At 37.0% G+C, this 27512-nt stretch overlaps 1 protein-coding gene across 1 annotated transcript in view; it reads right to left on the bottom strand.

The window, feature by feature from the left end:
• rims2a (regulating synaptic membrane exocytosis 2a) overlaps positions 1-27512 on the bottom strand; it is a 156327-nt gene that overhangs the window by 6450 nt on the left and 122365 nt on the right. Inside the window, exons 26-28 of the mRNA XM_087805331.1 lie at positions 25772-25938; positions 25093-25323; positions 18303-18520 (exon numbers count right to left, since the gene is read on the bottom strand). Coding sequence (XP_087661457.1) covers positions 18303-18520; positions 25093-25323; positions 25772-25938 — 616 coding nt within the window. The remainder of the gene's footprint in view (positions 1-18302; positions 18521-25092; positions 25324-25771; positions 25939-27512) is intronic.

Genomic DNA, 27512 nt, shown 5'->3' with positions numbered 1-27512 from the left:
CCTCCCCCAATGTCACCCACGGGAGAAACAACAAGCTGCACATCCGAGCGTCTCGGGGCCACACAGCAGTCACTCAGCGTTCACGTGACTAGTTCGGCTACTTTTTTCTCCCTTTTTCGTCGCCGAAAAAGGGTCACAGCTGTGTTGTTGCTCACTTTGCGGCGGTTGATCGCACGTGCTCGCCTTCCCGACACGTCAACAGTCGCGGCGTCCGTTGATCAAACATGTAAACAGCCGGAGACTGAATGCTACATTTTATCTAAACGTGAACATCTACTTCATGACACCTCTCAGGTCACTTCAGTCTCTGGTGGTGGATAATAGTACGTGTGAGGTCCGGTCAGTCGGCCAGAACTTAAAGCCTGTTTTTGTCCTGAATACACAAGTGTGACACTTTAATGATAGAACATTTGTAAAGTGTTTCTAATTTATTTATTAGATTTCCAAGAGTAATAAAGGAATTGTTTCATGTGTTATCAATAGATATTATACAACATGTTGTATTGTATCCATCTACCCAACTATCGTATGTATCGTATGGCATCGCATCCTTTCAATTGCAAGTCGTATCAATTGCATTGTATCGCATACTATCGATCGCGTCGTATCAATTGCATTTTATCAATCGTCTCGCAACGCATACTATCGATTGCGTTGTATCGATTGTATCGTTTAATACAAATCGTAACGATCACATTGTATCGTATTGAAACAGTTGCATCGTATCGATTGCGTAAAATCAATCGCATCATATCGATTGCATCATATTGATCGCATTATATAGATCACATTATATCAATTGTGTTGAATCAATTGCATCGTATCAATCGCATCGTATTGATTGCATCGTATCGATCGTGTCGTATCGACAACGTTGTATTGTTTGCGTTGTATCTCACTCTATCTCTAAACAAGAGCCCAGGGACCTTATGGAAGAAACTCACTGTGGATGCCTGTACTCGCGATGTTGCTCTTTCGCTCACTACACCTGGTTTGTGACCATAGGTGAGGGTAGGGACGTATAGATGATAGTAGGGACGTAGATCGACTGGTATACATGCCGTTCGGCTTATCTCTCTGTTCACCACAACCGACAGGTGCAGATAACTGCAGATCCCAGCCTCATACCACTGTCGATCTCAACAAGACCCCCCACTTAAACTCCTCCACTTTGGGCAGGATCTCATTCCCAACCCGAAGAAGAAGTCTTCCCTTCGGATTAGAGGTATTGCTTCACGCTGGATTGCCAACCTTTCCTGTGAGAGCTGAAGGTCACGGTCTGATGAGGCCAACGCGACCACGTCATCCGCAAAGAGCAGTGACCCAATCCTAGAAATTGACATGAAGTTGATTCTGTCCATTACTTTTATGGACAGAATCACTGACAAAGGGCAGAACTGACAGAGTCCTACCCTCACAGGAAATGAGTCCATTAGTATCATTAGTAAGTAAGTAAGTAAGTAAGTAATATTTATTTATATAACGCTTTTCCAGACCAGGGTCACAAAGCGCTTAAACAATCAAAACAATATTCAAAAAAGTACATACTTTAAAGATCAAGATAATACTGAGAACAACACAGGAGTTCCAGAAATTCAAGGAAAAGCCTGAACAAATAGAAACGTCTTAAGATGTTTCTTAAAGGAGTCAATAGACTCCATCAAGCGCAAAGAGAGTCTCTAGTAAACATCTATAGTATACATCTATATCTTATCCATAGTGTCTTTAGTGTGTATCTGTCCAATATGAGTGCAATCCAAATACCAAAGCCTCTCTGTGAAGCTCCTATCGACACACAACAGCCCTTTTTCTATCAAGACCTCTTTCATCCAGAGCAGCACGTCAAGAGGCGACACCATGGAAGCCTGTTGGACAAACTCCTTTGTGGCAAAATGACAATATGGGTCAATTTTAATTAACACTCAAACAAAGGTTATTATTTGACCAACATTTCCGGTGCGTAATTGGGGCCGACATCACTAGGTTTTAAAAAACAAATGAAAGTCGAGTTACAGAAAAGTGACTTAGATGAAATAGTGTCATTTTATGACATAATGTTTGATTTTATACTTAAGATGGAAGAGTTTATCTTGATTCACAATAAACTGCAGTTGAAAATTTGACTGAATGTTGACCAATGACATGGCAGGAATGAACAAAAGGGGATTCAAACCAGCTCCTACACAAGATATAATGCAAGTTAATGCGAAACAATTTAGAAAAAGGGGAGCATAATACTCTCCTAAAAACTCAAATAGGTCAAAGTCATAGGTATATATTAAATCACAATGATTTTAAAAATGTCACCTTCTTTCAGCATTTTTAAGGCCATAAATCACCTCAACCGTCTTCTCCCCACCCCCTCTTTCTAAAGGGTTTTGGTTTTTTTTTAAAATATATTTTTTATACCAGGTAACTTCTAGTATTACAGCTTGTATATGTATTCAGATATGAAAATACAAGACACTGCTCAGTGGAATTGCCATTACATTTCCACACACATATATATGTACAAATAAACAAAAACATTGTCTCTTAGTTGTGGCTCTTCAGGAAGTTTGCCAATATTTAATTATATTTTAATGGGTTCTTTTGGTGTTGCAGTGCCACTGTATAACCAAAACCTGGTCGGTAAAGTTGAAATTCGATCAAAAGTCAGAAGTTTCTATAATCCATTATGAAGTGATCACGATCGCAGAAGCTTCCTTACTTGGTCTTCTACCACAGAACAGGTTCTGTTGCGCAACAGATATTTAACATTTTTGGTAACAAGAACCAGCCTGAAGACAAACAAGTTGCTTGAGATAAAAGTAACAGATAAACAAAATCGAGCACGACTTGTTTGTTTAAATCTCGACATGTTCAGACACGTGAGAGCTGAAGCTGACGTCCATCCCCCGCCGCACGTTCGGCACGTGAAGAAGAAACGTACGCACTTTGTTCATATAAATACACTCGCTGAAGTATGTGACTGTGAACAAACAGATGGATATTTTCGTCGTCTGTCGATCGACAACAGCAACATCTGGTCGCGGTCAAGGAGGGTTAATGAAGGATTCTCACCTTATCTGCAGGTTCTTTTATCAGACTGTGGTTTACTTAGAGTCTTGACTACCTTCGGATCCCAACGCTCTGCAGGAGCACGTGATGTGGTTGCAATTAAGTTACTGATGTGTAAATTAGAGAATCGTTTTGCTCTTGTTTTATGGTAAATTATGCTGGATTTAACTGGAGATCGTAGAGATTCTAACACGAATCAGCATTAGTGTGTGTGTCGTCGTGTTTTTTTTAGTTTTTTTAATTTTAGCTATTGAGATATTTTCTTGAATAGTTGACTTCTATAATCGTCAAGTTAAGTTTTTTTTAATTCAATAATTTGTATTATAAAAAGTTGACTTTTTAATTATTACATTTAAAAAAGAAAATGAATAAAGCATTTTTACAAATAGATTTTTTTTTATTAATCTATATCATTTTTTATATCTATATTATATCTACTTGTTTGTTGTCACAGTGTGTCATCACTATTATAACAACATTTTTATGAATTGAATTCAATATGAATTTAAAAGGCTTCAAATTGAATTAAGAAATAATATTTTTGGAATTATTCGAATAACAGAACAAAGACTATGTTTAAATAAAAAAGAAAATAATAATTGGATTAATTAAATTAATAAAGACAATATTCAAATTTATTTACTTAATAATACAAAAAAAATAGCAAATCAACTATTCAAAATACAATGAATAAATTAAAGTATTCAATAATAACCTTTCAAGAATATAAATAATGAAAGACAATAATAAATCAATTTAACATTTCATTAAAAAAAGTTTCAAAATTAGAAATGTACATTTTTACTCAGATGCGAGTGGATGTTGAGTCACAAACTTGATGAGTTTGACCTACTTCCTGTCCAGCTTAAGTTAAATTGTATTTAAGCATAAAAACAATACATTTTTTATTCTAATTTCTCTCACGTGTCCTAAACCTCACCATCATTAAAAAAGTCCACACAAACTTCAGGACTTTCTCCAGCAGAAGAGCACAGGAGTGAATTCCTGAACCGGAGTTCTTTGATTCCCGAATGCAGGACGAGACATTCTCCTCGATGACAAATGAAATCACGAGCCTCTGATCTAAAAGTGTCTCACGGTGACCGGAGTGGCTGGAAATTCAGCGTCTCTCAGACGTTAGGAATCTGTAGAATCCGACAACAATAGAAGAACTTCCCAGAAGTGGAATGTAAGCCCGGTCAGGAGATCAGAGACGAGGGAAGTCTCGCTGATGGACGAGGCGAGAGGCCGCCGAGCGTCAGAGCGCCTCCCTGAGAGTTTGCAGTGTAAACACCCACTGATGGAGGACTCACACCATCGCACGGGTGACCGTCGACACACACTCAAAACCGGCCTTCATCAATACACGCCTGAAGGTCGGCAAACACACTCTCTCGGTGTTTACATTCCCCCGCGGGCGGGATTTGATCTTAGCCAGTGCTGCCGTCTGGAACCACTTCCCCTTCGTGTGTCTCTCTGGCTTTCAGACAGGAAGTGGCTTCCACCATTAATCAGGGAGTGTCATCTGGATATTCTCATTGTCTGGGTCACTGTCGTAAATTAAAGATTCAAGGTCATCCTGCTGCAATTTTTCTAACGCGAGCGTCTCTGACAAGCTTCCGCCGACATTCGTTTCACATTATTCCACTGATGACAGTCGTCCTCTGAACACTGTCATCAGTGAGCAGAGAAGCAGATGGAGTGAACGAATGCTCCTCCCATGATGCAACACTAATAGACTCAGGGACTCATTCATTCCTCGTGCTATAAGATTGTTTAATTCTGAGTTTGGGGGCAGGAGTGGAGTGAAAAGATGATTGTATTCCATGTTAAACTTTGTGTCCTTTTCTTTTATCTATGTTCTTTATCTTTAGATTTAGATTGTGTATCCATCCATCCATCTATCCATCCATCTAGCTATCACTGTATTGTAGTGCGATCACAGCACTACACATCTCAACACAACGGCAGGGAAAAAGCAAAAAAAATCTGTGTTACATGTGTACAATAAAGTGTGTAGTTTCATCTGAACAAACCAACCGTCATCCTACAAGATATTCAGGCACAATTTATATATTGAAAGGTTGACTCTTTTTGTAACGATAAAATAAAAATAAATGATTTTTACACAGTTTCATATTCAAATACAAACAATCCAGAAATACATTGTTAAAATTCAACTTTCTTTTTAATTTGTAGCCTTTTAAATTCAATATAAAAATGTTGGTGTAGCGCTACAAGACAATCACAAAAGACTACAAAGTTACTTGATCAAATATTATAGTTGCACTATTATAAAACATTTTTATGTATTTACATTTAAAAGGCAACAAATTAAAATTATTTAATTTAGTTAATTTTTTATTTTATTTTAGGAATTAGAATATTAAACTATATGTGTAAAAACATGAAGAAGAACATTGTTCTTATTCAGTTATATAAAAAAAAGAACTTTTCAATGTAAAAAATAATAATAAAAAAAAGAAAATATTTTATTTGTTTAAAAAGTAATTCACGGTTTAAGGTTACACAGACTTTTATGTGGTTTCACTCGAAATTTTGGACCTTTTTCTGCCTTTTTTTCTTTTCATGAATGTGTTCAATGTTAACTATTTAATTATAGTATAAATGCTAACACCATCAAAGATGGAATTCCTTCCTCGACCGAACAATATAATGAGTCATGAGTCTAAGGGTAGAATAAAACATCATTGCAATTATAATAATACATGTGACAACTTTCCACTCCAATGACAGATTCTTTGTTTGTTTTTTGTGCACTGAACATGAAGCAAACCATCCCAGTCGGCGTTTTCACACCATTCCGAGGAAGGAATCTCACCTTCTGTCGACTGTGAGACCGACAGGTGAGTCGAGGAATGAGGCACCAGCTGGTGGAAGAAAGAAGAAAAAAACACACCGCGAAGGAAAACTGTTGCACGTGTGAACGCCGGAAAACAACATCGTGACAAATGTACAGTACTTGTACATTTTCATACTGAAAAATAACATGCATTTCTAAAATTTCTTTCAGGATTTGCAGAATCACGCTCGTGGCTTCATGACTCAATCCACAGCGGAGTTTGACTCACCCGGCTTCCTCTTCCACATATGGCGTCAGAAAAACCAAATAACGATAATGAGAAGTTGTATTTTTAGCTGCGGTCAAGATACTTCTAAGTATATGACGGAAGACCAGATTTAGACACGTACAGAAATACATGTGTGCTAAAATCTTTCTTTAGACTTGACGATGAGTCAGCGATTTTTTTTAGCCACAATATAAAAACCGGTGATGATGAAATTCTTGAAGTAGGATTCCATTACTGCAGCATTTTATATTTCATTAATAAGTAAGTAAGTAAGTAAGTAAGTAAGTAAGTCATTTTTATTTGTATACCGCTTTTCCAGACCAGGGTCACAAAGCGCTTAAACAATCAAAACAATATTCAATAAAGTATATACTTTAAAGGTCAAGATAAAACTGATAACACAACAGGAGTTCCAGAAAATCAAGGAAAAGCCTGCACAAATAAAAACGTTAAAAGTTAAAATAATATAAGTTTAATAATTAAATTACGTAAAAATACAATTGAATTATTTCATTTAATATAAAAGTCACAGCTTATTATTATTGTATTTGTTTTGTGGGTGAAATGACAGTTTTATTGTTATCGATCATGTAGATTTAACAGACAGGTCAGGTCAAGACTACACTCACACTGAGAAAAGACAAAACAATCTCAATTGAAAAATACAAAAGTAGCTAAAAATGAAAACCAGGAATTTAATTTCTCTAAGTAGACTATTGAATATATGAATATATGAATATATCATATATATTTGAATATTTTATATTCAAAACATGAATATCTTGGTTAAATAAAAGTTAAAATAAGCACTAATATGTGATGCGTTGTTGTCACTTGAATGTATTCTCCATTGATTTTTTTTTCGACGATTTTGCCTGCCCGGCGCTCACACTGTTCCTCGACAGTGGTGTCAAATTAGCGCCCCCTGCCAGGTGCCATTGCACTGTCACACGTCTCCGGTCGCACCTGGGTCCTGCTCCTAATTGCCTCGTGATCCCGGTTCTATTCCGGGCGTCGCACGTGCAGGACGTTTTGAATTTCTGAATTAGAGGTCATCAGCCATCGCTGTTCAAAGGGCCACTTTAGAGCGCTCTAGACAACCTAAATTATATACCAGCGTGAACCTTTTATTCACGGAACGATTTGACCTCAACCTATAATCTTTCAGTCAATTGATCTATTTAACAGTTTGATATATAAATATAAATGTATCTCCATAACTGATTTAAAGATAAAAGGTAAATGTATAATAGTAAGTAATTTGTATTTATATAGCGCTTTTCCAGACCAGGGTCACAAAGCGCTTAAACAATGAATACATCAATAAAATATATACTTTAATAGTAAATCGTTGAGTAAATCGGAATTAAATTACAAATGTTGGCTTCCTACTAACTTTACATTGAACTTAAAAGTTAATCAATTTCAAAATATTAATAAATATATAAAATATAATATATAATGTAATATATTGAATTAAAAAAAAAAAATATATATATATATATATATATATATATCAGAATTTATTGAAATTAAACAATCCAACTGTATTTGTAAATAGAACCTTTTTTTTAAAGAAAACTATAAAGAGACAAGCCAATTCAACATTTCAATTCAGTTATATTAGATTTAAATTATTTAAACAAATTAAATGCTTAAAAAACAAATTACAATTTAAAAATAAATAAATAATGGATCAAATAACTTTTTTATTGTTGAATTCAACAATTCAATCATCTGATGGCACTGATATGCTTCCATATAAATGGTTCTTACTTTATACATAATTTCCTCACAATTAAATTCAAACCTGTCCTTTTATGCAATAAATAAAAAACATGTTTTTACCAACTAATGAGTTGTTTCTTAATGAGTTTTGATCAAAAAATGAATTAAAAAAAACACAACAGATTGATATTCTGTAACTTAAACACAAATATGCTAATGCTGTGTCAAGGTTGAATAGTAACAGGAATACATTTTGTAATATTAGTACATTTTTAGAGTGGTTCTAGCAAAAGATTATGTTTTTCTAAACCACTAATTAAATGAAAACTCACATTATTTTTTAAATGACAGCGCCACCTACTGAGCTCATGAGATAACAACTATGTATCTTAAAACTTAATTTATTAACAAATAAATCTAGATCTTGCCCAGTTTCTTTATATACAATGTCTAGAAAGTCCTTCGAAAACCTGGTTCAGCAGTGAAAACAAACACATTAAACTCGTACTAATCGTTGCTGTTTGTACAAAGTCTGCGAGGACGGACGTCATGTTCTCGTTTCAAGCTGACGCCAATTAAGTGAAGGAGTTAATTTTATATTCACATCTCATCCTGATATATTTAAATACATGCACTGTCAAAAACAAGAGACTAGATCAGTCGTAATGGTCGCGTCGGTTGCATGGCAACACAACCCCTACCACACAATGTACATGTTAACACTAGAACTGACATGTAGACAGCGTTTTAATTTCTCATATTTTTCAACCAAAGTCCAAAAAACCCTTAACTACAGGTGTCTCTACTTTGAAGAAATACATGAACTTTTCTCTCTGCAGTTCGCATTCGTACAGTCAGAAGACACAACAACACACAAACAAAACAATAGTGATTGAGGAGGCCATAAACTACAACAATAAAATGCTATATCTAGATATATATATTTGCAATTTTAGCCACTAAATTTGTGAATTAAAGTGAGTCTGTTTGTATTTATTTTCCTTCTATATAGATGGCAACAGTTTTGTATAGTTGCAACAATGCATGTGGTCATATTTGCATCGGAGTGAAGCAGGAGTTTTGTTTATTTAATGTTAATTTAAGTCATTTATTTCAACATATAATCACAGATGAAAATCGAATCGAATCCTATATCTATTCCTATTTCATTTAACAAAAAACAGACGTGGCTAGCACTGGATTTAAAACTGGAAAGGTATGGCCGCAATGACATATGACTTTTTAAATATGTTTATTATATCGTTTTCTTCACAGGTTGACAGGTTTTGTGGTGCGGCAGTGAAATGGGTCCCCATTGGAAAACGTTCCCTAAGTGCATGTCCCTGAAGTTTTATGCCGTACACACTGGTATAACGGTATGTGTAATGAGAATAAATTAATACTGTTGGTAAGAACTGATATGCCACACATAGCTAAGATGCTAATGTAGCATGCTGAGGCTAGCATGTGATGCTAGCATGTGATGCTAGCATGTGATGCTAGCATGTGATGCTAGCATGTGATGCTAGCATGTGATGCTAGCATGTGATGCTAGATTTGAGTCAAATGGCTGCAAGTTTGAGACTAACTTGGCTTGATCTAATGGAAACAGAGACTCAGTCAGAGTCTCAGAAACTACAAACATGATTGATTAACCAGTGATACTGTTTCTGCTGGGAGAACTTACATTTTCGCACTATTGTGAGAATAAAAGAATATCTACTGTTGCTTTTCTTATTTGGAGCTAAAATGGATCTAAAAATGAAAGTGTTTCTAGAACTAGATTTAATGGTCATTACTATCAGCCAATTTTCACCATCGATGGAATGCTTTTATTTTGGTAGAGAAGAATAGTTATTTGTGCCTTTCTAGACAAGGGTCACAAAAGTGCTTTAAACAGTCGCTTTAACGCATTCCCCCATTCACACACACAATCACACACTGATGGGAGTAGGCTGCGACGCAGCGTGCCAGCTCTGCGTCGCAATCAGGGTAAAGTGTTTTGCCAAAAACTCATCCCGAGCTGGGATTGAACCCGTAACCTCTCAGACGGCGAGCAACCATCTGAGCTAGGACGCCCAAATAGTATAGGGTGTATTGTTACATGTGTGTATAATCATTAATATACACAGTTCAGTGATAAAAAAACACAATTGCAGGACCTTGTTCTTGATCAATTTGCCGCAGCAAATTTATAGAAATATGTCACGATATTTGATCCTTGATACTTGACGAAGCAATGGTACGATTAAGTACTTAAAGGGGTCATTCAATTCAAGATGAGGTAACTTATAGTTTAAGAACATGCTTGTGCGGATGATAAAACTTTGAAGTCCTGAGTCCGTGCAGTAAAGTAAGGACTTGAATGTGGGGTGTGCGGGGGGGCTGGGGGGGCGCTGCTGTCCCCGGTCGTACCTGAGCCTCCACCTTGCTTCCATGCATCATCGTCAGAGCGGGCCCGTCTTCTCTCGGACCCCCCGGGACCATCATTAGTAACCTCAGCGATATCGCAGGAGCCGCGCAGACAGACGAGCGGCTAAATTGGGGAAGATAAATTACACCAGCGCGAGAGCTCAAGGCTGTGTTCTTACGCAAGAAACACTTTCCCCTAAAGACGCCCAAATCTGGATCCTACAAGCCGGGGTCAAGGAACGAAGACTATTATTGTATTCTGGTGGACGTAACTGGAACACACATACAAGTACAATGTGTTTGTCATCAAGATATCGGGGGGGGGGGGGGGGAGAGGGTTCCTGTTTTTGAGTTGTGGATTTACTAGGCCAAGGGTTAGGGTTAGAAAGGTTCTGATAAATTTAAGCTACACTGAGATAAGTAAGTAAGTAATGGTTATTTCTAGAGCGCCTTTCTAGACCAGGGTCACAAAGTGCTTTAACAATCAAAAGACACACAGTTAAAATATATACTAAAAGGTCAAGACACATAAGACAAAAACAGGAGTCCCAGAAAATCAGGGAAAATCCTACACGAATAAAAATGTCTTCAGATGTTTCTTGAAGGAGTCAGTAGATCATCAAACACAGAGATGATTCCAAAGCTTAGGAGCAACAGTCTGGAAGGATTTCTCTCCTCTGGTCCTGAACCGTGTTCAGGAACCATCAGCAGATTCTGATCCACAGACCTCAGAGCCGAGCTGGGGTGTAAGGCTGGATCAGATCACTGATGTAAGGAGGAGTCTGACCATGAATAGATCTGAAAGTAAGAACCAGAATTTTAAAATGGATCCTGAAAGAAACTGGCAGCCAGTGAAGAGTTTTAAGGATCTGGGAAATGTGAGTTCTTCTACTAGAGCGGGTCAGAATTAAACACTGATGTAAGGAGGAGCCTGACCACGAATATGTACTACAGTGTTTGGTGGCACTATGATGTAAGAAAGTAAGTAATATTGGTAGAGCGCTTTTCTAGACAAAGGTCACAGACGTCCCTTCAATGGTGTTTCTAGTGACACATAAAAGATGCACTTCACAGCATCTCGAAAAAAAGGAGCTGAGCCGATAGCCCTGCACTTCAACCATGGTCATGAACCTAAAGTAGACATCCTGTCATTGAGACTGAAAGTCTGTTTACATGATGTTCTCTCCGGTCCACGGTTCTTATGTCACCCAGGGTCAGTTTATAGAAAAGTAGGGCAGGAGAAGAATCCGGCCCCCACCTGGAGATCATGACACATGGGATCACGGCCAAAAGAATGAGGTAACATCCTCACAATGGTCCCCGCTGATTCAATCTTCTCACTCAATGTCACTGCAGGCAGCGGATTGTATCTTTTTCTGCTTCGGTCCAGTATCCTGTGTCTAATAAGTCAGCGACACCAGACAATCACGCACTAGAAGAAAAGGTGAAAAAAAAGTGTTTCTGGGAAAGACGTGAACGGTAGAAAATCATTCAAACTGAGCCGAGGTAGAACTTGTTGATGAGAACTTCTGAGCTTCTCAACATAAGTAGCTGTTGTTGGGCCATTTAGAAATGTTTCTTGCATCTTACTTACACTTTGTATTTTTTTTTTATAATTCACTCATTATTCAACTCCAAATGAAATTTCTAAAGTCAAGGACATTGTTTGTTGGAACTTTTTATAGATGTATGGCTATTTTTGTAGGTTTATAAACTACTATGAATGAACAAGTTTACATATTTAGTTTTATTTTATATATTCACGAGATAATTGCACATGGTTTTCACCATTATTCTTTTGTGTATTATCCTTAATACTATATATAATACTGTATCTTAGCCAGTTATACATCACAATGAAGTACCTTATATTTATATTTTTCCTTAGCATAAGTTTTTTTTACCCTTGGATGGAACCCAGTGTTTTTTTTTATCTTAATATTATCAGTATCAAACTGTATTACTTTGAAATGAGTAATCTGAGATTAAGAATCATTTGTTTATGTTGACTTTGAAGAGATAATATTTTAATTTTAAATCTCATTTTGAATGAGAATTGCGAGATTAAGGTCACAAATCCACAGATTAAAGTAAGAAATCTGAGATTTAAAATAATCAGGGAATTTTGACTCTAAAGTGTAAACTGTATGTTTTTAACTTCAAAGTGAAAATTCTTACAATACATTCAGAATAATTAAGAAATGTTGGACTTGAAAGTGAGATTTTCTTTTTATTTCAAGTCTGAATTTAAAGAGAAAATCTATAAATTAAGGTGAAATTTCTCATACTGAAGTTTCAATTATGAGTTTACGATTAAAATGGGAATTTCTACTTTAAACTTTTTTTTATTTGAATCTAAAAAATGTTGGGATTAAAATTAAAGTCTCAGATCAAAGTAAGAAACGTGAAACCAATTATAATTTTTTTCACTGCCGTTAATCCTCTTCAGAACTAAAAAAAACAAAACAATTGAACAAAACAAATAAATAAGGCACCGATTGTATCTCAATCTTAATAATGATTCCTTTGTGTTCCCTAATCTCGAATTTATGTTTTATAATTTATCTTTCAATTTCTCACTCGTTCTTAATATTGAGTTCATCAGAAGATTCAATACCATTTGCAAAAACATGATGATTATTGATCCTTGAACTCATGTGATCATCACGTTGATACTGTGACAACTGTCGTCATCTCTCCTGTTGAACTGATTTCAAGAGAAAATACAAGATAAGAAACGGCTAAGAAATGCTCACTAGATTATAAAATCATGTCTTTATTAAGCTGAGTTAGCGCACGTTCTGCACAGCTGTGCACGGAGGAATCGTCTCGCTCGATTGGCTACACAACAGAATGATGCTGAAAATTGCTGAGTCATGAAAAGGCCGATTGAGCAGATGTTGCAGTTATTATTTTCCTTCATCTACGTGATGTTTCTGCACAGAGTCTTGCACAGTGAGAATTCATGTTGCTTTTTTTAGGGTTCTTTATATTGATTAATGATTCAACCTGCCTGAGTCACCTTAAAAAAACACATAAAAAAAACATCTTTAGCATCTAAGAAACAACTTCAGTCCTGTCACTCATCTGCTTCCTCGGTTTCTCAGAAAATATTAATGATTTTATTTTCTTTTTTGTTGTTGTTTATATTCCACTTCATTATTCTATAGACAAGGGATGAGAAGTTAATTTGTCTTAAACTATTCAGATTAACAGATTATTCTCATGCTAAAGTTAAATTATATTTTTCCCACAAAATTAAACTTTATAATATATATATATATATATATATATATATATATCAAACATTTAACATATAATAAAACATTTAAAAATAATAATATTTAAGATTATTTCCAGCTAAACATTAATCACATTAAGAAGATAAAATATTACATTTAAAGTTCAACTATTAATGAAAACAAATACTAAATATGATTTTTAATGTTGGCTAACAGAGACATTTCTACATGATTAGTTCTATAGTTTCTCTCTGATCTCACGAGGGCTACATGAATACATTAAATTTACAACTAACATGAAAATATTACCAGCGTCACAACGTCCTCCGCAGCTACAAAAAAAAAGAAAATTCCAGAGAGATACAGGTGATGACTTAGTACGAGAGGATGCAGTTGTCCCCTGGGGCTTTTTAAGCAGATTTTTTGGGGGCATAGTTTGGCTTTCAGTTCTATTGATTTAACCAAAAGAGAGTAGAACGATCACAAGTTTGTCAATAAAATTCCCATGAAATTGTTCAGATAATTATAAGTTCATCCATTCATCCATTCATCCATTCATCCATTCATCCATTCATCCATCCATCAATATATCTATTTAAATATATTGTACCATGAGATGATAATATGGTTCAAGGTCTGGTATAGAATTTACATTATGTCAAATAAATAATACCGTAACTCTTCCCACAGAAGGTAAATATAGTAGTTAAAGCACTTTTCTACTGTTTCATTATGGATTAACTACTTTATTTAATTATTAATTTACTACTAAATATAATCTTTTCTCCAGACAGGAAAGAAAGGAGATGATTGGCAGCATTTGTCTGAGAAATTTTGTTCTAAATTCAATAATAAAATCCTCCAGGGAATGTTTTTGGGTGTTGACTTTGGATCCTACGTGACCCAGATCTGGATTCAGGGACAATACTTTTAAAAGCTTCAAAGTATCGTTGCTAAAAGGTCCGCTTCGAGGCAGTTCGTAGAACACAAGCTCCCGGGGATTTGTGTAGGAATTGTGACTTTTCCACAAGGGGGTATAAAAATAAAAATCCCGGATGAGAGAAAGTGACTCACGGGGAGCAAATTCAATCCACCGCGATAACCTGAATTTGTCAAAGTCAGAGTCGCTGTGCTCAGTCAGGTCCAATGATGTGTGTGTTCAAACATCAACCACCTTCAACACGAACACACACACACACACACACACACACGCACACACACACGCCTCACATTAAACTAGGTCAGCTCGACTGCTGAGCGACATACATCACAAGCACACAATTCCATTTGCAGCTCAGACGCAGAGACGGGAAAACTGAAAGCTTTTTCATCTCCAGACTTGTACGAGACGAGTGAGAGGAAGAGTGAGAGGAAGTGTGAACTGTCTGTCAGTTGGTGCAACACAACCTAAAATACAATGGACGCGTCTGTTTGTTCCTGGAAGTTAAGACAACAGACTGTCCTCGATAGTTTTCTAGAAAGAGACAAACTTCATGTCTGTCTCTTTCTGTCTGTCTGTCTATCTTTGATACTCAACTTACCTTAACATATTGTTCTACGGCGTGACTGATAGCCTGAATTAAACAGACTCCGGGAGAAGTACAAATGTGTCGACAGAGTAATACCGGATAAAAACCAGAGTAAAAAAATTGGGAAGCATAGCGGAGTTATACTACAGTGCCTCACTCAATTCTAAGGAGCCTTGTGGATTAAAAAGCTAGGAGAAGAACTATGATTCATAGTGGGGATAGTAGTATAGTGCCTCACCGAGTATTTCTACAGAGCTTCTCAGAGTAATAATAAGATACCTCGCAGAGTAATACTGCGAAACTGCGAAGAATAGCGGAGTAGTATTACTTCACTAGGCACCGTAATACTACTCCGCCATTCTTCGCATTTTTTTATTCTGCAAGTAACCGCAGTATTACTCTGCGAGGCATCTTATTATTACTCTGAGAACTCTGTAGAAATACTCGGTGAGGCACTATACTACTATCCCCACTATGATTCATAGTTCTACTCCTAGCTTTTTAATCCACAAGGCTCCTTAGAATTAATCTGTGAGGCACTGTAGTATAACTCCGCTTCTCAGAGTAATAATAAGATGCCTCGTAGAGTAATACTGCGGTTACTTGCAGAATAAAAAACTGCGAAGAATAGCGGAGTAGTATTACGGTGCCTAGTGAAGTAATACTATGGTGCCCTGTTGAGTAATACTGTGGAGCCTCGTGGAGTAATACTACGGTTCATCGAGGAGTAATACAACGGTGCTTCGAGGAGTAATACTGTGGTGCCCTGCAGAGTAATACTATGGAGCCTTGTGGAGTAATACTGTGGTGCCTCGTAGAGTGAAAAACTAGTAGTAAAACTATGAAGAATAGCGGAGTAATACTACAGTGCTTTGAGGAGTAATACTGTGGTGCCTCGTAGAGTGAAAAACTAGTAGTAAAACTATGAAGAATAGCGGAGTAGTACTATGGTGCATTATGGAGTAACTACGGTGCCTCGCGGAGTAATACTGTTGTGCCTCATAGAGTGAAAAACTAGTAGTAAAACTATGAAGCATAGCGGAGTAGTACTACGGTGCCTAGTGAAGTAATACTATAGTGCCTTGCAGAGCAATACACTGGAGCCTCGTTGAGTAATACTACGGTGTCTCGAGGAGTAATACTATAGATCCATTCAGAGTAATAATACAAAGCCTTGTAAAGTATTACTATAGAGCCTTGCAGAGTAATACTATAGAGCCTTGCAGAGTAATACTACTGTGCCTCGCAGTGCAGTGTTGTAGTTTAACATCTGGTGATGGGTGACAGGTCACAGGACAAACCTCACGGGGCAGCAGAGAGACACGTGTGGCACCAACTGAACTGCCTCATTTGCTCCTGCATGACTTGGATGATCCGTGAGCAAAATTGGGTCAAAGCTCCCGACATTCACTTAAGATAAGAGCTCCAGCTGATTATTCAACTGTTTCAAAAGATGTTTTTCTAACATCATTATGAGAATAATGCTGCATGATTCGAGTTTGATAATGCCCTCGATTTATTCTGTCAACACTTCTGCCAGCAGCAAATCACCACAAAAAGAACAAATATAAAGTATAAAATTTGACACGACGAAATGTCAGTTTAAAAAATGTAATTATACAAACATAACTCAACTTTGTATTCAAATATTGTTATGTTTTTCTCTCTATAGATCATACGTGTCAAACTCAGGACCTAAGTCATTTCCTGTTGTCCTCTTGAAGTTTGGCTCAAAATCAGAAATAGATCGATGTTTGCATTGATATTGTGACCAACCAAGATGCTTGTGTTTAAGATAAGATAAGGAACAGACTTTACTCTTTTGCTGTCATAGACGATTTGGTAAACAAACTTTTTTTGTTCGGCCCGTGACCGAGACTACTTTGTGTTATTGAGTTTTACCTCTCCAATATTCACTATAAAACGTTCAAAAGTTCTCAAAAACAACTTGGATAAGAAAATTTATATTAATCTGAAGTTCTACTCCTGTAACTTTTGCCAAAAAGGTCGGAACTGATGAAATAATTACTGAGCAAAAGTGATGAGTGTTATCAAATGTTATCAACCACATTATACACACGTTGATCATTGCTTGATTCACAAAAGCATTGCTTGGTTTTAGTTGGAAATGGAATGTTAGGTAATGTATTAAAACTATACATACCAGTACCAGGTTTACTCAGATAAGCCATCAGGAAGAACACTAACCTATGCTGTAATTCATTCTAGTCTACATTTTACCGGTTAGTAACTTTGTTCTTGTCACTCAGATAATCGATAAATCATGATGGATTATAAAGATGCAAAAAAAAAAAACAGAGTGAAATTGGTCGTTCTATGAGAAACTTCTGTATTATTCTCTCCTGGCTGCAAGTAAAAATTTTGTGACTCTAAACCAAATCTCATCACTGATTTTGCTTCTTTGTCAAACTCCACAGTCAGATTTATATCCTGAAAGGAACTAAATTGTAAAAATTGTATCTCAAGGTATGGGAAGAAAAGAAAAGACATCATTTTTCGTAAAACTGCTAAAGTACATCTGACATTGAGTAGACTTGAGCAGCATGAACAATAAAAATCTATTTTTAATCTATCTAAAAAACAATAGTTGAAGACTAAAACCCTAAAATCAAGTAGTTTTTATGTAAATTAATTACTGTGTCTTATCAAAAAAATATTTAGAATAAACATATTTTTCTTTTTCTTTTTTACAGATGCAGTTATTAACATTTTGTTTCCTTTTATTTCCACCAGCAGAGGTGAATGTTGCTGTTATCTTTTCTCCAAATAAATGCAATTAAGAAATACAAATATATATGTCTATAAAATGTCTTGTAAACACTTTCAAATAAAAAATAATAATAATTGTCCTATTCACCAATGTCCACTTCAGGAAAACAAGAAAAACAACCTAAAAAACCCCACATATTTCACAAAAAGGAAACAGTAGAGTTAGAGATGAAGACATTAGATTAACAGGATTAATGAAGTGGTAAATATGTCCCGTAATCGTAGCACAGCTTCTGGAGAGACACCATCAATAATCACATCCATCCTCACTCACAGCAATGAAGCAAAAAATGAAAGGAGGAAGAGGAGGATAGTGTCAGGAACTGTGCACCTAAAGAAAAGAGAGGCGAGGAGGGATCAAAAGAGCCTCCGAAGAACTGCAAGGGGGTTGGAAGTTGGAGTTAAGATCCCGGACGGAGGAGGTCCCGGGACGGACGCGGACACCTCACCTGTTTGGCTGAGCTGAGAGGTGCTCCGGCTCTTGCGCGACATGCCGACCATGGCCTGCATTTTGGCACCGATGCTGGAGCGCCTCTTCTTGTCGTCGACGCCCACCAGGCCCACCGCCGTGTCGGACTGGCTGCCGTCCGTCTTCTCCAGGTTGCACATGTCGCCGCTGACGCTCGTGCTCTTGGTCATGTTGCCGCCGCCGGACGAGCCCATCTGCCTGTTTTTCATTTTGGATGCAAAGTCACTGTCAGCCACCGCCATTGACAGAGGTGGGTGGGGGGTGGAGGGGGAGGAAGGAGGGGAGGCAGGTGAGGAGAAGGGAGGAGGACAGTCGAGAGGGAGTGCGAGGAGAGATGGAGGTTGAGGTGGAAGGAAGAGAGCAGGAGAAGAAATCGATGGAGGGAGAGTGACGGGAGAAGGACAGAGTTCAGGTTCCAGGAAGTTCATGACGTACAGTATAGTGTATTAAAATATATTTTTAAAAAACAGTTAAAGTAATCAACAAAAATAACTATGATTTTATTTTTTTTTAAAGAGAACATTTTGGTGAATTTTCATGAAATATCTGAAGGAAAATAAACTTTCACACAGTTTGGAAGAAGATTATTGGATTTTTGTTTTATTTTTTGAAAGGGGTTCTGTTTGTTTCTTTATTTGTTAAAACTATTAAAATACTTAAATACTCAAATCTTAAGGTTAAGGATGCAATTAGAGTACAGAGGTACCTGGCAGCAAGTTGGGGTAAATCAACAAGTACATTTTTTCACTTTTGATTCATAAAATAATAACATTTTATTACAAAAATTATATAAAAAAAAGGATAATTTATTGGAGTAAAGAAGACATTGAATGTGTATTTAAAGTATTAAAGTATTTAGTGCACGAACAGTTGATTAAAAATGTGGAATATTCAATATAAATTCAAATTAAATTTAAAATATTTTTGTAATTCTTTGTAGTACCTCACTATTTCTCGCTTTCTTTGTTTCTCTCTTTTAAAACAATCAGAAATAGAAAAGTAATGTTTTTTTTTGTATATGTTTTATATCTTATAATCCTAATATCAATTCACATTAACTAAACCTGTGGATTTAAAGTGAATGTATTCCTGCTGGTAAAGTAGTTATTGTCTTATAATCTTTTTCTTGACATTGAAGAAGTCTAGTTAACTAGTTCTGTAAACCTTCCAAACAAAACTGGTCGACGATCCCCCGGAGTTTGAGCGGAAACAGGCCACGCTCTAAATTAAAGATCTTAATTCGGCTCATCTACAGCAATTATCTCGGAGAGACAAATTAAAACCCGGTGCCGTCGGCGCTACTTTCCTAATGGGATGATTTATATTTGTCGCCCTCAGGGTTCCGTTTATTAACTTAAGCGTGACCTCGTCGTCCATCAAGACAGCTTGAGATTCCTGCTCAAGTATCGCCACACGCGTTGTTGCATCAATCGTTTCCACTTTATAAAGTCGTATCAGAGACGATAGAAGTGAATGTGTGCGTCACATAAAAAAAAGTTAAAAAAAGATTAAAGAAAATTCCAAGAGTGAGAAAGAGTCTTATACAACCCAAAACATTTTTTTTGTCTTTCTTATATTCATGCTCTGCTCACATTATCTTTAAATCCGTAGGGACGTGCGGTCAGGGGGAGGCAGGTGAGGCAGTGCCTCACCTCTCAATGCGTAATCCACCACAAACTGCGTTGATACATGCAATTGATGTGCGCCGGTTGCCGTATCTCTGCATTTAACCAATTTAATGCTCACATATACGTTTATTTGTCTATTTGCAGTCTGGCTGATGTCTTTAACCATTAATGTTTAATGTTTGTAAGGGTCTTATTTAGTTTCTCTGATCAGAAATACAGTGAAAAGGCAAAGTTTGAGGCACATGCTAATGAGCCTCATCAAACTACGTCACATCTCCATTGAGGCGGAGAGACTTTTAAAACTTAACGAAATAACCTGGACTTTTACATCAGAGTAACAAAGGTTTGTGTGGAAAAGGAACGACACATGGACTTTATCTACAGATATAATTAAGACCAGAAACAGTTTTAATTTCAATCGTATAAAAAAGAGTAAAAGATTAGACTAAGAAAAATAAAATGGAATATTTAAAAAATACATTTTGACCTTAAAAAAAATATTATTTATTTTTCTCACGTTTATATTGACCCATTTAATACTCAATATTTATCTTCCCTTTTGGGTTTATATACTTGTAAATATGACGCCAAAGGAGTCAGTGCCTCACCAACCAAGAACCTCAATACATGTAGTCGCACACTCATAAAAACATTCCATTAAACTTTCCATTTAATTAAAAATCTCCAATTTGTTCCTGAAGTTACTGCTTTAATTTTTACATTTAGTTCTATTTACTATTGACTTATTCTACTTTAGTTTTTACAGTGAATAGTAACTAACCATGACTTTAATTGTTACTTTATTGAACCTGATTTAATGTTCTCTCTTCCTACCACAAACTATTGTATCATTTAAAATTGAATTTATTTAAGTATAACGCAAAACATAGACGGATTAAACATAATAATTATACAATATTCTTTTTTTGAAGGGACAAAATAAATGAAAAAGTACAGATAAAAGAAAAATTGAGCAAGACAAGAATTAACTTTAACAATTAATGTCTATTCCTTTTAGGTCCTTTCATGTTTGTTTTTTTTCATTGATAAAATAATTTCTCAGGATGACTTATTTGAATGATTTGACTCTTTAAATAAAGTTGAATTGATCATTTTTCAAAAGAAAATGTAAATAAATCAATTCAGGCCGGTGATCTCATGTCAGATTCACACTAACCAGTGGCGCCAGGGTCTGACGCTCAGGTGGGTCGTCTGCTGATCCAGCGCCAGCACCGGGACTCCCTGGTGGGAACTGATTTTCTCGACTAAGCGGCGAAGAACAAACTGTTCCTGCCACCGTAGATTGCTTATAACACACTTCCATCCAGGCCAGAATGTACCCGGGAACAAAGCCATCCACGCACTCACGTCCTCTTATTCTCAGGACAGAATATTCTTCAGCAATACGACCCAGAAACAACACTTGAGGGGGTCACAAAAAAGCGGGATTCATTGATGAATCAATGTCCTCTAAATGTTAATTAAAAAAAACCCTTTTTCATGAAATGTGTTTTTAATAAACCAATAAAAACATTTTCCTCTTAAATTGGACGGAGATTTTGCAGGAATTAACCCTTCAAGCTCCCTCTCAGAGCCATGCGACCTCATTTAAGATCCAGGATTTAAAGTTTTCTTTCTGATGGTCTCAAAAATATTTTTGATTATCGTCTGTGTCTGTCGCTTAACATAAGGGTCCGAGGAATATTCTTTACCGTTGCCCTCGAGCAACAGCAGTTTTAGGAGCGTTTTTTAAAGGCTTCAAATAAATGTTTGTAAGCTTTTCGTTGTATTTTTTCACTTTTATAATATCCAAATCCATCATTTCTCTTCTATTGACAAATTACTGTGCGAAATGTATTTTATTTTTAAAGAAAATTGTATTTTCTCTGTAGTCACATTAGCCTGTGATTGATGACATGTTTAGCCACATGTTTTGGTGAAGTTTACTCAAAAAATAAACCTGTAAACTGGTGAAAAATGAATGAAACAGAAACGTTTGGTTTCCATGGCAACTATGCTCCGCTCACAGCATCACAGCACATGTAGTCAAAACAACTTTTTTTTTATTTCAACATCACGTGACTAGGCGACGGAGGTCACGCAACAAAACCGAATGATCCGTCTGGGTCGTGACCCCCAACCGGTGCTCGCTCCCACATGAATGTACCGTCACCATGGTAACAATGTTGGGCAATTGGACCCGGAGACGATGAAATGATTCTCACATCCGGAGGACGAGGGATCGGCTTAGAAGTGTGTTTAAACACACACACAAGTCTTATGTGTGTGTTTACAATGTGAACCAACGGACGCCGGTCACGTGACGCTGGCAGCCAATCGTGATCGAGCAGAGGAAGAGTTTTGTGGACGTGTTGCATCATCAGCAACATCCCGGCGACTCTAATGATGTCGGAATGCAAGTATTGATCAGAAGTATTGATTAAGCAGCTCTTATAATGAGGTTAAGGGTTCAACGCCGTTGACGGAGCTGATGAATCAGCGTCAGAATATTTCTTTGACTTTCAGTATTTACTCTGGATCCTCAATTGTCCTTATCTACTTATTTAACTATTAACTTAATATCTGAAGGTTACTCTGTATTAGCACAACAACATCTTATTTCATATTATAAAATCATTCATTCTAATCAAAGACAAAATAAAATTGCTCGACTTTTTCTGATGAAGGAAAAGTTTCCTGGATTCCATTTTTTTCCCTTAAAGTTTTAGATTTTTAAAAACAAATACAAACGTACAGAACCCCCATATAGACATTTTCATGAAAGAATTAAAACACACTTAATGTTTGGTTTGGTTATTTATTTGCTTTGTCTGTCCACAGTTTATGTTGTTTAAAGGACATTTTTGATTAATTATATTCAATTATGTTTCGTAGTTGAAACGTGTGAAAATATATTTTATGAATTATAGTTTATTTATGATGCAAATAACAAACCATAGATTTAGATTATTTTTGTCTTAGTCTTAACTCAAATACACAGTATTTCTTGCTGTTTTTTAATCCAGTTATAAGAAACATCTTTAGTCTTTGTTTATTTAAAAAGACTGTTTATGATGATTTAACGAACAGATTATTCTTTTTTTTAAATCATCTTTAATATAATTTTTATTATAAATATTTTTGCCAATAGCTTGATGTTAAAATTTACATTTTCATTAGAAATATTTAAGGAATAATTTTCTAATTTGTGATATAGTAATGTGTTACAGTTTTAAGGGCTTAAGGTAAAAAAATGAATAAAAAAAAAACAGTTATAAAAGTCAAGATAAACAACGTTCTGTCTATAAAACTTGTGTTTCCATACTGTAGCTGTCATGAAGGAGTCATAGTTTCGACACCTTCTGTTGAGCCTATGAACGTACATTTTAACACTTTTTTAAAAATAAGCACAAACACACGGTGAAGCGAACGTTCACGTGAGGAAAAGTTCACCCACGACAGAAGCAGAGATGTTTGATCAAACATCTTCTCAAAGGAACCAGACATGCAAAGAAACAAACACAAAGAACACAGAAGGCAGCCAAACACTTGAGCCCACATCTGTACCTCTCTATCCGTCTGTTTCTGATCTTGAATTCATCCACTTCTGCCGGTGGTTTCGTCCTAATTAAATGCTGCTAATCTGACTCGGAGTGTCTCTAATCTGGATAAAATAAACTCCTGCTGTGAACGTACTCTCCTAGCACGGGGATCTAATTAGCGCCGGGAGCTAATCTTCTCTTTTACAGTAGGGACGCGAACATATTTGTACTTGACACACTTTCACCATCTGCACGTCTGGCGAGTGAGAAGACGCAACAGTTGACGGTTGATAGAAGACTGTAGCTAAAACTAAATTAGCCTGGAAGTCTGTTGTGTTTTTTTAAATATCCAGTGGTCCCATGTTTATTTACGTTCTAAAAAACCTTTATTAATCCGCAAAAAACTGATTGTTTTACTTAAAATACATGTTAAGGCCTAGTAATCTCTCCTTGCACTCTTTAAAAACTTTGCCTAAACTTTCCCCGACTTTTTCCAAAGAGTTTATAAAACCTACACGTGATAAACAACATGATATTATTAGTAATAACGACAAATTGTAGGTCAGTGGGAAAGGTTTAAAATAACTGAAAACTCAACATTGCACATGACTTGCTATCACTTTAAACCAGTGGTGTTTGTTACCAGAAAGAAAATGAATTTTTATGATTTCTGTGTGTGTGTGAGGTGTTTTGTTTTGAAATAATATTATTTTCTTCAAATTAACATTAGCTTGTGACTCTTGACATTTGCTTCAGTCAAGGTTATTAAAACAAATAAGCCTGGAAACTAGATCTTTATATATATATATATATATATATATAATTATATATTTCATTATTATTTATATACGGTGACCTGAAGAGCCCCTGTCACGCTTTGCCGCCCAGCCAACCAATCATAGCGGTCGACCCCTTTTGACAAAACAATATAGACTTAGAATTTAAATACAGTTTTGTAGTCACCAATTAGCCTTCACTAACTGGAGCAGTGTCTAGAAAGGCATCATGGGAGTTTGTCGGCATCATCAGTTTTAATTTTTGGGCTTGCAAATCATATTTCATGTGTTACTATAGTTCTTTTGTGGTTTATAGATCAATAATGTGTGTGTAAAATAAAAATATGTTTTTATATGCGACTAACACACACATATTCACACTATTTTTTGTTGCAATGACACTTCCGGCCGCAAGATGGCAGCAGTTACTTTGTCCTCTGGAGCTAAGGAAACTCGCGTTGACTGAGGACGAGAGGATACAGTCGGCTTTAGCAACTTTTAAAGCTGATGTTTTGAGAAGTTTTCCTTTTTTTTTTTAAATGAACAGCTTCATACAATATATTTAAATATGTAGTATTGACTGTGGGACCACTGTATTTGTAATTCCAAACTTTTGGTTGGCTAAAGTGGACGAACTCCTAAATCTATAGGGTCTGAAAGTGGTCTTCTTCTGGGGCGTACCACCCCGGGGGGGGGGGGGGGGGGGGGGGGAGGAAGAGAGGCGAGGGAGAGTCACCAGAACATGCGCACTCTCAGGAAAGTAGGTTGGAAGATCTACTCTACTTAGTTAGTGGGAGGTCACGGGTCCAGGCCGCACCAGTTACCTGAGGTCCGTCTCCGAGATACTCCTATGGTGCAAGTCGTCCTCGTTCTCCGCCAAATCCTCATCCTTGCGATTGTCTAGCGTCGCGCCCGACCCTGTCCTCTCCCTGCCCTGTTTCCCCTCCTGGCTATTCTCCTTGGTCGACCCTCCTCCTCCACCCGCCTCCTCCTCTTCTACCACCTCTCCTAGCTGTTCCTCCCCTTCCTGAGAATGGCTTCTTGATCGCAACTGTCTGAAGTTGGCGGAAGCGAGCGAGAGCAGCACATGCAAAGCAGAAACGAAGAAAAAAGCAGAAAATCAACAGGTTGAGAAGCGAAAAAGAAGCGTTTCAGTCGAAGCTCACGATGAAACTGAGAGCATGCATGTCTTCAGAACCAAACATTTGGGTGTTGCCAGGATTAGGGAAGAATCTTCCTTCGGCCTGAATGGGCCGAGTTCGTCATTTGGTTCCAGGTGTTTCTCTAACGGAGCCAAACCCGAACTCAGCCTGAGGAGAAAGTCTTGCTCTTCAGCGCATTTTTCCTCTCGAAGCTGATCCAAGTCCAAACATGTCTGGACATTTCTGGACATGGAAACGCAACTGAATTCAAGGCTTTCTGGAGATTCAACCATCCATGACAACACACAGCAAGAGAAACCGTCTCCAGTTTCCCCCTGGAGAACGAAGGACGTGGTCCTACCGGATCTTGCGGTTCCCTTGCGGCCGCTCCGACTGGACAGACATGTAGCTCGTGCTGCTGAACCGAGAGGCACTACTGGTTCTCGACACAGCGGACACGTCGCTTACATCGCTGTCCGAGGACTTGGCCGACAGGTTGTCCGAGCCTCTGGGATCTCTGCCTGAACGCTGGGGGGAGAAACACATGAACACATGGTCAGGATAAAGGAGTCTTGAGGAGAACTTCAGGTCCACAGAGACACAGTTTGACCTCTCATTGTTCCAGAGTGAACATAGGGCTGTGACGATGGCAGTGAAGTTCATGGCTGGTGAGGCACTGACTCCTTTAGCGTCAGATTTACAAGTATAAAAACACAAAAGGGAAACTTATTAAATTGGCTAATGGTTATTTTATATCTGAAATATTATGTTTTAATTATCAATGTATTTAAAATTCTATATTCAAAATCTTTATCCTGCCGTATTTAATGATCTGATACCTTTCAATCTGCTGAAAATCTTAATCTAAATTATGATTTTAAACAATCAATGGATATAGAAAAAGATGAATGAACTAATAAATCATTTTAAAAGTATCAGCAAACATTGATTTTAAACAGTATAGAGTACGACCGTGATAATAAAGGATTACAAGGAAGACGCAACTGATTAAATGCTCTTCATTTGAAAGCCGAACGTTTATTACCGTAAAATTTAGCGAGAACTCTCCAGATTTAAATTTGTCAACCTTCTCTCTTGGGGTGGTGTGTATCTGTGTGTTTGGGTTGTGTTTCCTTTTTTCTGTATGGTTGTGTGTATAGTTTTGTGTGAGAGGGGATTTTTGAGGTTTGCATGGTGTATCGGGGTGTTGTTTTTCTGTTTTGGGGTGGCACATAATTGTGTTGTCGTAGTGAGCATCTCTGCTTACGTGTTGGGCATGTTGTGTGTGTTTTTTTGTGTTGGGGTAGTATGGGTATCTGTATTTTTACTGTGTGTTTGGATTGTGTTGGGGTGGTGTTTGGGTTCAGTTGTTGAGTTTTTGTTTCAGAATTAGAGTGATTTTGGTTGTAGCTTTCTGTTGGGGTGGTGTGTCCATTGTGTTTGTCTTTATTTCTGTACTGTGGTGGTGTGTGTTTTTGTTTCTGCTACTCTGTTGGGGTGGTGTTTGTGCGTGTTTGGGTTCAGTTGTTGAGTTTTTGTTTCAGAATTAGAGTGGTTTTTGGTTGTAGCTTTCTGTTGTGGTGGTGTCTCGATTGTGTTTGTCTTTATTTCTGTACTGTGGTGGTGTGTGTTTTAGTTTCTGCTACTCTGTTGGGGTGGTGTTTTGTGCGTGTTTGGGTTCAGTTGTTGAGTTTTTGTTTCAGAATTAGAGTGGTTTTTGGTTGTAGCGTTCTGTTGTGGTGGTGTGTCCATTGTGTTTGTCTTTATTTCTGTACTGTGGTGGTGTGTGTTTTTGTTTCTGCTACTCTGTTGGGGTGGTGTTTCTGCGTGTTTGGGTTTAGTTGTTGAGTTTTTGTTTCAGAATTAGAGTGGTTTTTGGTTGTAGCGTTCTGTTGTGGTGGTGTCTGGATTGTGTTTTTCTTTATTTCTGTACTGTGGTGGTGTGTGTTTTTGTTTCTGCTACACTGTTGGGGTGGTGTTTGTGCGTGTTTGGGTTCAGTTGTTGAGTTTTTGCTTCAGAATTAGAGTGGTTTTTGGTTGTAGCTTTCTGTTGTGGTGGTGTCTCGATTGTGTTTGTCTTTATTTCTGTACTGTGGTGGTGT

This window comes from Callionymus lyra, chromosome 13, assembly GCF_982586985.1.
Source record: "Callionymus lyra chromosome 13, fCalLyr1.hap1.1, whole genome shotgun sequence".
NCBI lineage: Eukaryota > Metazoa > Chordata > Actinopteri > Syngnathiformes > Callionymidae > Callionymus > Callionymus lyra.
This window is presented reverse-complemented; position numbering and strand designations above follow the sequence as displayed.